This window comes from Struthio camelus, chromosome W (assembly GCF_040807025.1).
Source record: "Struthio camelus isolate bStrCam1 chromosome W, bStrCam1.hap1, whole genome shotgun sequence".
In the NCBI taxonomy this organism is placed as follows: Eukaryota; Metazoa; Chordata; class Aves; order Struthioniformes; family Struthionidae; genus Struthio; species Struthio camelus.
Genome location: NC_090981.1, coordinates 34,397,477 through 34,411,732, shown reverse-complemented (window position 1 = coordinate 34,411,732; position 14,256 = coordinate 34,397,477). Strand labels below are relative to the sequence as shown.

Here is a 14,256-nt window from a genome sequence, read left to right as displayed (position 1 = left end):
GGAGTTAATACTAAGGTTAACTGGGATACAACAGTCTCCTTTTTAGCACCATCTGTTGGAGAATATTGTCTTATTCGTAACAACGGATTGTGTGGAGTCAGTAACATGTCTGCAAGAGAAAGGAAATGCTAACAATCAGAAAGGTCTAAAGAACACTGCCTATGGAAAGCCTCACCTTCAGCCTCACTTATGTGTGGAATGCATGATACAATTGCATACATAATAATGGCTAGATTGGCACTGAAACAGTATTTACAGAGTACTGTGTTTTCTTTTGCTTGCCAACATACATTCTGCCACCAATGCTTTAAAACTGCTAGGCAGGCAACCAAGCCTACTTCTGACAGGTACTCGGAGATCAAGGTGTAGATTCATTAGCTATGTCAGAAGAGGATAAGCAAGTGTCCTTATGCTAATGTGATGTGACATACACCTTGTTAATGACCAACTTATATTTATGGAAAAGGATACTTGCTTATCCAAAGTAGATTTTTTTTAAATTTTTTTTCTGGGGGGATACATGCACCAGTACATCTAAACGTGACTCTGCGGACAACCAAGAGACGTGCAATGATGTATTACTGCTACCTTTCAGATGCTTTTTTTCATATGGCAATCGTGGGATATGAATGTCTTTCATAGTCTCACCATGCATTTTAGCAAGCTGTTCTCATAGGCACTATCAGGACATCAATTATAATCTCACCAAGAAGGTGGTCACTACTGCAGTGTTAATGGCATCAAGGTTCTCCATCAATGCAACATTGCTGACTTGTAACTGTAACAACAACATGGATTTCCAGTATCCAACAATCTGGATACGGAAGGTCTAGGGCATCTGCAGTCTGGAAGAAGGATTGACTAATACATCCAAAAGTACACAACATATAACATTGGCATTCTCTGCCATGAAGATATGGCTTATATCTATGTGGCATGCCAGGAGCAGCTCTTCCTCTATTTGTTTCTTCTACAAAGAATATTGTCAGAGAATGCTATCTTTTCATATCCTTGATGTCTTTACTTATTTCACAGATTCAGGCTCGTATAGAGTTGTATGAAAATCGTTGACAAAAAAGAAAGTTTGCTGACATTCTTTTCTATTTCAAAACTTCATAATACATTTTTCCATGTGTTGATAAACTGGATTTTAAAAGAGCATTTTCTGGATATCTAGATAATCAACAACACAATGAATATAAACATTTCCTATAAATAGTTCACCATATGGCTACCATTCTCAACAGATGGTGTCTGTGTATCCACTAGAATGTACAAGAGCTATGCAGATTTTGCCCTGCAATCATTCAAAATTCTAAACAAGAATTCTTGACTTAATTTTAGTTTTACTAGCTTTAATCAATGTTAAAACATGTAATCAGATCACCTGACTTTAGGATGAGAGAAATGCCAAAACTTTATTAATAACTTCATCCACAAAACGCAAGCAGACAGGCCTCACCAAACCCATAAAAAGGTTTTCCAAAGAGGGGCACATCATGAGCTTCCTCAGCATAAAGGGATCATCTTAATCTTAGTACATCACCCTGCTGCCAGAAATAGGCCTTGCCTTTCTAAAGAACAGTTTCACTTGCAAACAGCCCAGTAATTTGTCAGGCAGAAAGCCGTCTGGACTATGTTAAGGCAGATTCTGACATCCTATGAGCGCCAGCGTTTGTGCAGATTCACTAGCAAATAAAACATACTAAGTATTTTACTCAATTTAGCATAAAACAAACTTATTAGTGTATGATAGTTTCCCTAAAGTCATACATAAACAATTCCAAGTTTTCTACTTGGAAGTAGAAAACTGCTTCAAGTAGAAAAACAATTCCAAGTTTTCTACTTGGAAGTAGAAAACAGCTTGCTAAAATGCATGGTGAGACTATGAAAGACATTCATATCCCACGATTGCCATATGAAAAAAAGCATCTGAAAGGTAGCAGTAATACATCATTGCACGTCTCTTGGTTGTCCGCAGAGTCACGTTTAGATGTACTGGTGCATGTATCCCCCCAGAAAAAAAATTTTAAAAAATCTACTTTGGATAAGCAAGTATCCTTCAGAAGCTGCTGGGCAGCTGAGAGTATTTAATCAAAGGAACATGGCGGGAAGTAAACTACCGTCAGTCAGTCCTGTTTCATCTAAAAAACTACTTATGATCCCACCACCACACAAACACTGTCTGAAAAACTGTTATTCAGTTGTACTGTTCTGTCTATTGGAAACCATCATCAAACTCCCAGTCTACACCTTTCTCATGGCTGTTCCTATCCACTCGAATAAGTACTGTTTTTAACATGCATAGCTTTTCTAACATGGTTCTGTTTCTCACCTGATGCATTTATGGTAAACCAACATATCCCCTTACAGTTTTTAAATTGCTAGGCTTCCAGTTCTTAATAACTTGTACCTGGCTGTCCTTGGCCTTGCCTTGCTATAAGTTCTTCTTTGTCTGTTCCTGTAATTGCTTGAATGCTTCTGTTCACATGCACATACATACATACATCATTCCAACAAAATCATTACTCATTCCCCTGCATTGGTACCTAGTGCTCTGTGAAACTCGTCTAACTGCAAAGGAGGGAATCCCCTCAGCAAATTGCTTCAGCATGGGAGAATGGCTACTTGTTTTTCAAATGTCTTGATTGTTCCTCATAATTATAGTGAATGGAATGTACTTATTCTCTACAGTAATATATACCATGCAGCTGAAAGTCTTATAGAACTGCAGAAAGGAGGTTATATCACAAAGTATTAACACTTTATAACTGTGTACAAGCTGACTGAGATACTTCTCTGAAAATAAATACAAACAAGAGCAGAAAGTGTTTAACTCATATATCATAAAGGCAAATGCATACAGAAGAAGTGAAATTTACTTTTACGGATTCGTCACTAAAAAAGGCATTTTCAAATGGACTGATATTAAAATGTGTACAGAGACACTGGCCAGAGAGTTTATAAATAAATAAATAAATATATATATATATATATATATACACACACACACATACATAAAATGGTTGATACAGTAGTTGGTGGAAACAACTTCAACATAGCTACTTGTTTAGCCAGACAATAAAAACAATTTTTTCTTTATGAACAAGACAGTCATTAACAGTTGAGATACATCTCAATTAAACAATAACTAAAAGCTGGTGCTGCTCTTGTCTTATTGTACGTATATTAAAGGTAAGGAACTCCCTTTTGGTAACGAAAATATCTAAGGATGTATGAATGAGTGCCAAGATGACTGCAAAAGCAGTATATATCTATATAACTGTGCAGGACATTTTTGCAAACCTGGCTAAATCAAATACTATAAATCAGCCAACTATTAATCAGCCCACTTATTAAAAGATATTATTTCTAGTATAACTGAAGCATGTAACTTGTATTCATCTATTCAGCTAGAACTATGAAAAAAAGGCATCAGAAATAAAACAAGAAAAGTAAAGAAAGCATCTATGTATTCCCTTTCCTTTCCTATGAGCAAAACTTGGTTATAGTTTCTAAAAGTCTGAACTGTAAATACAGACGAACATCAATTTTTTGTTATTGGTTACTGCCCAACTTTAACAGGCTGTTCTCTATAACCTTTTATATTTGATAACCTTGAAATAAGATAATATCACTAAATACTCATATCTTTCATTTGAAGGAAATCTTCTAAATATTTTTACTTTTAGAGTCATAGGAACAGGCAGAATAGATTCACATACACGTGGAGCTAGCACTGAGTAGTACACAACAACTCATTCCCTTTTTAAGCCTTTTACTTCCCCCTAACCACCATCTAATTAATTCGCCTACCACTTGGCAGGCTCTGGGACAATGCTCCCATAACCCCCTCCCATCTAACTCGGTCATTAACTAGGTTAGGGGAGCGTTTCCCTTGTAAATGAGTCCCCTAGGCATTTTTAACATTTTTCCACAAAAGAGAGAGCAGAACATACTTATTTTACTTCATATACAACAGACAATATTTCTCTTTTAAGCATAAAAAAGGAAATAGTCCTCAATACCACTATGAAGAGACAAAAATATTTCTGCCTGCACAGAAGTAACTGATAAAGGAAAGCTATTAGGATGTCATAAAGAAATGAATAATGAAAGTAGTATGGCAGTGCTTTAGAAACTGATGGCTCTGACTCTCCAAGCTCTGCCCTTAGTTTTGTTCGGCTCATCTCCAGGAGGAGATAGTAGAAACAGAATGGGTCCATCCAAAACAGGTCAAAATAATCACACACAACCATTCAGCCTGAACCCTAACTCCAGAGCACAAGCAAGGCTGAGATTAATGCTTTTTTAGGAGTATGAAGAATCATCCAAAGATAGGGCTTACTCGAGTCCAGCTTGCTTGATGGCACAGGACCAGCTAGAACTGGCCTAGCCAGTTGAAAAATATAATCAGATATACTTTAGCTGTGCTAAAAATAACATGATATAAAGACAAGCTGTGGTGAAGATGCTAGTCAATATGGCAGATTTCTGGATTAGCAGTTCTGCTTAACAGGTTTAAATGATCTGTTGGTCTGTAAACTACAGAATGTAGTACTTAAAGATCTGAATAATAAATCTATGAGCTAATCATTAATGTCTTGCATAATGTCACTTCTAGATGAGAACTTCCATATCATGTAGAAGGGCAATGAATGCAGACATTTTCAAATTAGGAAAGATGACAACAATTAAGGCACTTAGTGAAAACAAAAAAGGAAAGAAAAGATGCAGACAATGGATGATATGACAAAAGTGTGAAATACTGAGAGGAATGGAGAAGGTATATACATGGCTTCTCTACACACTCTATATATAAAGAGATCAAAACAAAATACGAAATGTGTCTCAAGTCAGCAGAGGAGATGAAACACCCACAGAAAATGCTCCTTCTGCAAATCACATCAGTCTTTTCTACTCCCTTTGGTTCATATTGATGACATCAACATGAAGATATAAAAACCAGCCTGAGTCTAAGTTCCTATTAGAGTCTCTTCTAAAAGGGCAAACTACTTCATTTTTAATGAAGGATAAGTGTTAGCAATCAGCAGAGGAACTATCAAAGAAAAAAAAATTAGTACTGAATTGTCTCTGCCATTTAACATAAAAATGGCACTACTGGATCAGACCAAAAAGTCCACGTAGTCCCATATATTCCCTCTCTGGCAGTGGGTAACAAAGGGCAACTAGAGGAGAATTGAATGGCAAGAGGGAAATCACATTTTCCTCAGCATAATTCCTGTGTGATTGCATTGAAATTTTGGAAAATAACAGTTTGGGTGGGGAAAGAATTTATTGTAGTAAAATTAAGGAAAAAGAATAAAAACAGACCGTGCAAATACTTAACATAACAAAACAAAGTAAGACTTAAATGTGTAACACATTATTTTCTATCCACAAATTGAGAAAATGGCATAAAAAAAAGCATAAAAACATTTTCTGAGATGTGAATTCACATACTTTTCACACTGTCATACTAATGTTTAAGTAGGGAAACAGTTCAGTTTAAAGATAAATGATATGACCATATCAGATATTATCAGGAGGATTCTGAATTAAGAAGAGAATATGAAACTTTTCAGTTTATAACATGTAAGTTTTCCTGTTCTCACAAGGATGTAAGTGGCAAATATTTTAGAAAAAAATACCAGGTTTTTCCCACCTACAAAAATTGAACAGATGTTGCTCCTAATGTGAAAAAGTGAACCATGTGAAAAATGTGTAGTATTCATGCCCTAATTTTAAAGGGAGATCTATACCGAAAACATTGTTTTAATTCCCATTAAATTTCCTTTTCAGATAGGTTTGCACTCTGAAGAGATTCCAGTTGAAGGGAGATATTCAGATTGTGCAGACACTCGAATTCAATTTCAGCACCGATTTAGAGAAGCTCAGTCAGCAACAATTGCATACGTTTCAGACAACAGTTACAGCACAATTTGCAAGCATTATGAAATTAATCCCTCGCCTTCAGAGAGCAAAGGCTTCCATGATTTTAGCTACAAGGATATCTCCTGATTGGTATGAGAATAGGATATTCCCTTTACCTACAGAATAAAAGGTACCCTTAACAAATTGAAACCGGAAGATACCCTGGCTATTACAAAGGACATTAATTACATGTAAATATTATATGGTTAAGGGCACTTCACAATTACCTTAAAAGACACAGCTAAAAAGCCAGAGAGACAACAACTCTATCAACTATATGAGGAACTGAAATCAGAAACTCCCAGAACTGAATGTATTCATTACCAGAAGTAACAGTTGAGCACTCTACAGCACAGGATTGCAAAAAGAAGAAAATTCTGTGCATACTTAAATTTGGTCTGAGTTGGGAATATATATATTTTTAAATCCAAGGAATCACACACAAATGTAGCACATTAGCTCTACCCTGCAGAAGATTTGACTATTTTATTTGTACACCTACATCTTTTAACCTATTTCTGAATTTAATAAGTATCACTCATTCATTTATTCTACATCAAATATATCTGCTTTTCAATTAAGTAGTCAATTTTTACAAGTAAAAACAAGTCTTAGGATATTAAAATATGCTCCATTATCTTAAAACTTTTGAAGAAATACTTTCTACTTCTAGCTATACTTGTCATGCTCTAACCGGATTTAGGACTTGAGCAAACATTCCCCAAAGTTCTGTGCTATACAGCTGAAATCTCCTTGAGCAGTATAGATTCGGAAAAGTTAAAAGTTACTCATTACTTTTGAAAGCACTATTTATGGGCAATATCAACAAAGATTCAGGTCTCGGCCAGAAAGCCATATTAGATCTCCAGAATAAGAATTATAAACTAACTTTTCATACATAAAATGCAGAAAAACAATAAGTATTTCCATTTTAAAATTACATCATTGAAAAATAATATATAATTTATTTCATAATTTGCCCTGGTAAAATTTTCTGTGCATTGACCATTGTAAAGCAAAACAGAACACTGGAAAGTGCAGTTGTTTGCTAGAATCCCATTACCTGTGTGCCAGCAGCACCCTGAAGGTCATCTGATTCAGTCCCAAATAACTTGGCAGCAAGTTTGACCAATCCCAGTTCCATTCAGTAAGGGTTGACTGTTGATACATGGGAAGAAGCTATTGTTAGTTATTAATCAGTGTTAATATGATCAGTAAATTAAAGCTCCAGCTGTGATATACTAACCAAGAAGGAGGGGGGTCTAGAACAAGGACTTAGACAGATGATATCAATCATGTCCACAGAAGATGATTTTTGTTCCAGTAAGACAGCAATTAATTTATAAATCCATTTGGGGATGTAACCATTATTTATAAAAAGATAAATCAGTTTTTGAACCGTTATTCTTCCAACTGTTAATGGCATTTTGCCCAAACACTTTGTCTGAGAGCTTGACTCTTTTTTTGAAAAGCAAAATAATTGGCAACTTTTTATTTAACAGCAATTAACATTTTCTACTGTTAGTTTGTCATGCAAAACTTAGTATAGTTGGAACTTAAGATGTAATGTGTATCTTAATTAGAGAATGATGATTTACTTCTCTACTTTTTGTAAGGAACTCTAGTTACCAGACGGTTATTATAAATAATAGTAAGCCTATAAAATATGAACTAACATAACCTCATATTGCTTAATAAATAAAAAAATCTACAATAACGGTGGACAAACAGAAGACTATACATGATATTCTTATGTTTACAAAACAGCACTGCTTAATTTCCATTGCCAGTGCTGGCCAAGTAATGACTACAATTCAACATTCTTGGGAAATAATCATTCAAAAATTATTCTTGTAACACTACGGTGCTGATTGTTAACACTGAGTGCTTAAAAACATTGAGGAAGCTAGTCAAAACAATGGAAATATCTTGCATTGTATCTTTTTCTTCTTACAGGCAGCAGCTGGTGCTTCTGGGAGAAAAGAATCAATGCAATTCCCCCCAGGTAATCCCTCCCCTTCCTTCCACGTTTATTTTATTCTCATCCTTTTTTTCATTTGATTTTCTCACTAACCCTCACCTCTGGCATGCACTGAAAGGTAAGACAAAAAAGAAAGGTGAAATACAGAGTAAGAAAGTGAGAAGAAACTAGCCAAAGGAAAAGCAATATAAAGTGAAAGTGGAAACTGAATGAAGAAGCAAACAACTGATAAACAAGAAATGAGGGGAAGAGTCAACCGAGAGAATGGTGGGAATGAGAACAAATAAATGAGCAGTAGATGAACAGGGGAAAGAAAGCAGGCAAGCGTTCAATCCTCTACACTGAATTTAAAATAAATAAATAAAAAATATGGAGAAAATACTTGTAAAATCAAGTGGGATAAAAAGGAGGAGCTGAACAGACAGTAGCAAACGTCATAAGAACAAATAGGAAAATGCATAAATACACCAGATAACTCAGGACACCAGACCAATCAGATCTATCCAAAAATAAAGGAACTGTTAAAAAAAAAAAGTCACTTCAGATAACAAAAATGAATTCTTTGTAGTATTTTTCTTCATTGGACCGGAGAGGAGTTGTATAATTTAGACTTACTCTTATTAGACAATAAAGCAGCAGCACTGGCAGAGATTGAGGTGTCAGGACAAATTGATAAAAATCAAGAGCAACAAGTTACTAGGACCAGATGGTGATTATTCAAGATTTTTGCAGGAATTTAAGAATGAGGTAGCTGAACTCGTAACAGAAATGACACACTTCCTAAAATCAGCTATTGAACTAAAGGATTGAAAGGTAAGAAGCATTTTTATTAAAGTGCTAGAGTTGATCTCAAAAATAATGGATCAGTGGCCTTTATTTCAGGACCCATAAAGTTGGTAGAAATTTTAATGAAGTAACTTGCTAAATATGACATACTGGCAACAAATTAGCAAAGCTTCAGAAGAGGAAAGTCATCCACTCTAGTGTACTACAATTTTTACATATTCCAGCAAACAACGCAAGAAATTTTCTTTCAGAAAGCTTTTAAAATAATTTCTTTAAAGAATCCTGCAGTGAGGAAGCTAAGACTGTGTCTACACTATATAACACAACACAATATAGAGAGTCTTTGGTTAGAGCTGCACCAGCTTTCTGGAATCATAAGCAGTATTGCCATGCCTACTCAAATTGGGTCTTTTGAGAGAAATATTTAAAAAATACAATACATAATTAACTCATTGACAAAATACATTGTGAAACCAGGATTCACATTCACAAGAATTACATGTTAGTTCACATATTTAAAAAAATCTAGTTACATTAGATTTAATAAAAATCAAAAAGTTAATCACAAATTATAAACTATCCAGCTTCATGGTAGTGGCCAACCACTAAGAAATGGATTTAAGAAGAAATATATCCTATGGGAAGAAAACTTGATCCTTGCCAACGCGCTTGCATTTTCTACAAGTACTGGCAATAGCCTCCGCAAGAGACCAGACACTGAACTATATTGACCACTATTTTATAAATAGAAAGTCCCGCATTGCTAAATAAATGTGCTATTTTTATGATAAAGAGAACTAAATTCTTTAATTCTATTATGAAGTGCAGGAAATAAGTCTATCATTGTCAACAACAGGTTCGGCACATGGTACTTTCAGCCCTGTGATTTACTGTTCTTTTTTTTTTTTTTATGCTAAAATACCTTCCTGTATTCTGATAACAGATTTTATGCCAAAAGTTTACAAAATCCAAAGCAGTCTCATACAAACTATCCCTTGTCATCTGTTGATTAATAGAGTACTGCAAACCTGTCATGTAGCAGAAAAATTCTGCCCTGAGTTGTCACTACTTGAAGGTCTTATTCTACTACACTATTAATGAATTGAGAATTGAGGCACAGCAAACTCTTTTCTGCATTTCATATTGGAATAAGTGATCCTGTACTCTCTTAAATTCTGTCCATGTAGTATACTTGCAGACGGACTAATGGAAGAAAAAGTATACTTTTAAAACCTGTTCATCTGGAATAGGAAGCCTTGTGAAACTAGTATTAATCCTCCCTTGCAACATGACAATGATTCAGCATTCATTAAGCAACAGGAAAAAAAAAAGATATATTTTACAGCAATATACCTGATGAAATTGTCCAATACCACCACAAGTGAGAAAGGAGGTTATACCATTTAAAAACAAAATTGTACTGAAAAAGGGTCTCTTTCCACCAGAAGTCTGTAAAGTGAACTTCATGTAACTTAAATACAATTTATTTTTAAATATTTGGAATCCTAGGGAATCAAAGCTGTAGCTGAGGGATTAAGAGGACTTGAGAAAGTATAATGCAAATTTATTTTTTCAAGTGTCCAAGTGCTTTCAGGAACTACATTCCATTCTGTCAAGCAACTTAGTCATGTAGCTCTCTAGTGGAGATTCAGGCACCTCAATCTATTTTCTTTAACTTATACATTATCAGGAAACTAATTTCTAAAAGTAAAATATATTCCGGTATATATCACCAGCATAGCTTAATGAAAAACATAAACATGAATGCTCTTCTCACTGTTTGTTCTTTACCTTGCTTAGTCTCATTATTCTGTGAATTCTATGCATTTCCAAAGTGTCCTTTACATTACTGCTTAGTACGTCTATGAAGGACTTACCAGGTGAGATTCTAAATGTGCACTTGGACTTTTGGCATAATTTTCAAAAGGACTAAGCCCTATTTACCATTACACAGAGGTAATACATGTCATTGTTAATAATGGGCTTTCCTTTACTATACTGAACTATCATAGAAAGTGTAAGTAATATATACATTATACACAATAATTCTGATAAAAGAAAAGGACAATAGCGCTCTTTGAACATTATGCCACTATAAAGGGTGCCCTTGTTAGTTTCCTGAGTAATCATCTTCCTTTGTACTTCATTAAATGTGAACCCATGTAATTAATTCTGTTTTCATGATTTCAGTCTCCATCACTATCATGCTTATAAAAAGATGTAGTATACTATAGTACAGTATAAGCAAGGTTCCATATTTCCACCAACCTGATTGAACATTTTCGCACAAGATTGGCTGTGCACCTCAAAAGGGTTGAAGACAGGCTGCTCTTCTCTGCCCTTCAGTGTCAAAGGCAAGCATTGATTGGAGGTAACGCTCTCTTCAGAGGAATTCTCACAAGACAGCTGCTCTTTCAAATATTCCTTTTAAGGCAGAAAAACCGCACAAAACAATATATACCACTTAGCCTTCTTGACAATAATTTGCCAAAATCTCAAGCACAAATTTACTGTGTGCTTGGTAGAAATCCCTTGTAATTAAAGTAGGGAGTAAATAATCTCTCTTAAAATAGAAATCTTTTTTAAGAGTAACACAGCTCTACAGCAAATGGTAAACGACCTCCTTCAACATGCAACTGAAGGAATTCAAAATATTATAACTTATTATTTTGAAATTATCATCAAAATTTGTTCTCATTCAGTACATTTGTTAGGTGTGTATAGCTGAAGTGAAAAATAAACATATTTTCTATAAGCTGTTCTAATGTATGATGGTTATTATATGATTTCTTTTATATGATAAAATAAACAGAAATATTTAAAGTTATCATTAGGCAGCATGAAACAGTTATTACATGACTATAAAATAATTGTTCTATGGAAACGTTCAAATTGGTTGTTTAAATACAGGAAATAAATAATCTCCCACTCTTCAAAGCTATTTTTAATTATTTTAACATTCAAATACTTGAAGACATTTATGATTTACATGTCAATTTTAGAAACTACAGTGGAACAGACAGACAATTACTTTGGCCACAATTTTTCTGTTTTCACTTCTTAAACTCCTATGTAAATAAATCAACATTGCATGCCAATAAAGTGCTTTGATTAAATAGACCCATTTTACTAAGAGTTAGATAATGAAATGCTTAAAGATCTACTTGCTGGAAGGACTACTGTGATTAAAAAGTTTTTTATTATTAAAATAATAATACCCATAATGATAGCATTGCCATAACATTGAGCAAGTACTCAAGGTGAGTCTTCACTAAGATGGGTGGGATGTGAATGGTCCTCTTACTTTCCAGTAGCACTGAGATTATAAAAATTTTTCAGACTCAGGTGAGGGAATATGCACGCTACTTGTCAAGCCGCTCACTGCTCCTAAATGGATCTTTCTAAAAGAGTAATGTAATGATCAACTTAAGCTGATCCAACTGTGGTCTGGCCTAAAAGGAACATGTTCCCTCCCTACATGGATTGCAACTACTTCTTCCTTGCGTTCACACGAGCATATGTTGTGAAATCAGCCAGAAAAAAAAGAAAGGTTTCAGCCAGATCAGCAAGCCACACAATTTCTAGTAGAAGCACAAAGGGGGCCCTGGGAGCAGGAACGCACGAGGGCAAGAGAAAGAGCATCTCCGATGGTTGCAGCCAATTGTCAGGACTGCTTAAAACAATCATTAAATCATCTGAGTGTAAAGAGAGAATTAGAACTCAGGGGGTTTTTTTTGTTTGTTTGATTGTTTTTTTTTGCTTAAGCCAACAGTCAAAATCTGGCTGTGAAACCGTATCTTACTCATATTTTCTTACCCATCTCTTACCCATATTTATTCAGCCTTCAAAACTGTTTGGTTTTCGATTCATTCATTACTTCACGCCATAACAAAGATGTTGAAGTTATGGTGAAGGGGATTATTTAAGAATTATTTCTATACATTTACCACTTAAAAAAAAAAATACACTGTCTTACTTGCACATATTTTTTCAATCCCTGTAGATAGTTCTAAAATAACCCTCTGGGTGTCACAGAGCCAGCAGTAGCAGAATCTTTTAGTTTTTCAGTAGAGATATTGGAACTCGCTGTCCATGCTTCCTAAGGTTTTGAAAATTTTAAGTGGGGTACAGACACTGTGCAATACAGGCATTTTTTATCATCTTTGGATACTGTGAACTGTTTTCAGAAAGAGATTTAACCAACAATGGTAAATATATTATTTTAAGAGCTGCTTTAGTACAGTGTATATTGTATATTTATTGCATATGTACATTTACTGTATACTGAGTACAGTGTATATGTACCAGAAAAGGTCATGTTTTAAAAATCTGAAAAAAAAGTAGAAATGAAATAATGTTTGTAAACATGTGAGCTATAACCTCACTATCAGTGACTGGACACGAAACTATAAAGTAGAGGAAACGTTCTTGAGCCTGACGTCTCAGGAGAATTGGTTTTTCTTTGGTAGCAGTTAGTCAAGGACGCTTTTAAAACTGATTATTCTTTTTGATAAATACATGAAGCACAGTAGACTGCAATGAGTTGTATAGTATCTATTATAGATCTTAAAAACATTGTAGTTTTATTTCAGCTCAATTGCTTTTTTACTCTCTTTTCTAAGGAAAATTATGAACTACAGTTTTCTAACTCATCATTTTGGCCTCTATTCACCTGAAATTATTAAACAGTGCGGCATAAAGATATCCAAACTAATTTTAAGTACACTACCCCTTCATAGTTTAAGGCATCAAAAAACAAAAGCATGGACCTTCACAGAGACAGATCAAGTCTATCTCTTGGTAGTCAGACACCTCAGACATAATTACAAGTTATGAAAAATAACATTGAAAAGTGCATTATGAAGATAGCAGGTTAAGCATTATAACTTTTTGTAATGGTTTCAAAGCCAAGTTGAAGTAACGTCTTGAGTCCTTCTGTGGAGTCTAGCTGGTTAGGGTGGTGGGTTTTTTTTTTTTTTTTTTTTTTAAAGACAAGACAGTTTTTTCCACTGAGAAATGTTCTATTTTTAATGAAGCTCTAACTAGCTGCAGAAATTCAAGGAGAGACACCTGGGATGCAGAAAGACAGGTTCAAGTCCCTCTTCCACCTAATTCTCTCTCAGCCTCTTACCTCCTGTTGGAGCTGCTCCACTTTGTATAAATAACTGAATACTCAAAGGAATCAAATTTTGAACTGGGGTTTCTAAAACCTGAGATGGGCATTCTACCCCTTCAGCTAAAATATGATTCTATTTTTGACCCTAGAAGCTACAGAACGGATTTTTCCAGCAATTTCTACAAAACAAAACAGCTCCAACAGGGGAAAATGACAAAGTTCCACCCTGGAAAACTAATGGTCTACTGGTTAGTGAGCATCTAGTTTGGTTGTGGGAGATGCACATTCAATTCCCTGGTCTAAACCAAGCAGAATAAAGATTTGCGCCTGGATATCCTGTCCCATAGGTGAGTGCCCTAACAATGGGATTCTGTGCTATTTTAGAAGGTCTCTCTCCTCATGTTTTCTTCATTCCTTTCTACTAAGAGTAATCCTGAAT

The 14,256-nt window shown here is 34.9% G+C and overlaps 1 protein-coding gene across 19 annotated transcripts in view; it reads right to left on the bottom strand.

The window, feature by feature from the left end:
- Nucleotides 1–14,256, bottom strand: part of LOC138064345 (uncharacterized protein KIAA0825-like) — a 262,588-nt gene that overhangs the window by 121,978 nt on the left and 126,354 nt on the right. For all 19 annotated transcript variants that reach the window (XM_068926410.1, XM_068926406.1, XM_068926400.1 and 16 more), the window contains 2 exons: nt 10,970–11,125; nt 6,998–7,092 (listed from right to left, as the gene is read on the bottom strand). In XM_068926410.1, coding sequence (XP_068782511.1) covers nt 6,998–7,092; nt 10,970–11,125 — 251 coding nt within the window. The remainder of the gene's footprint in view (nt 1–6,997; nt 7,093–10,969; nt 11,126–14,256) is intronic.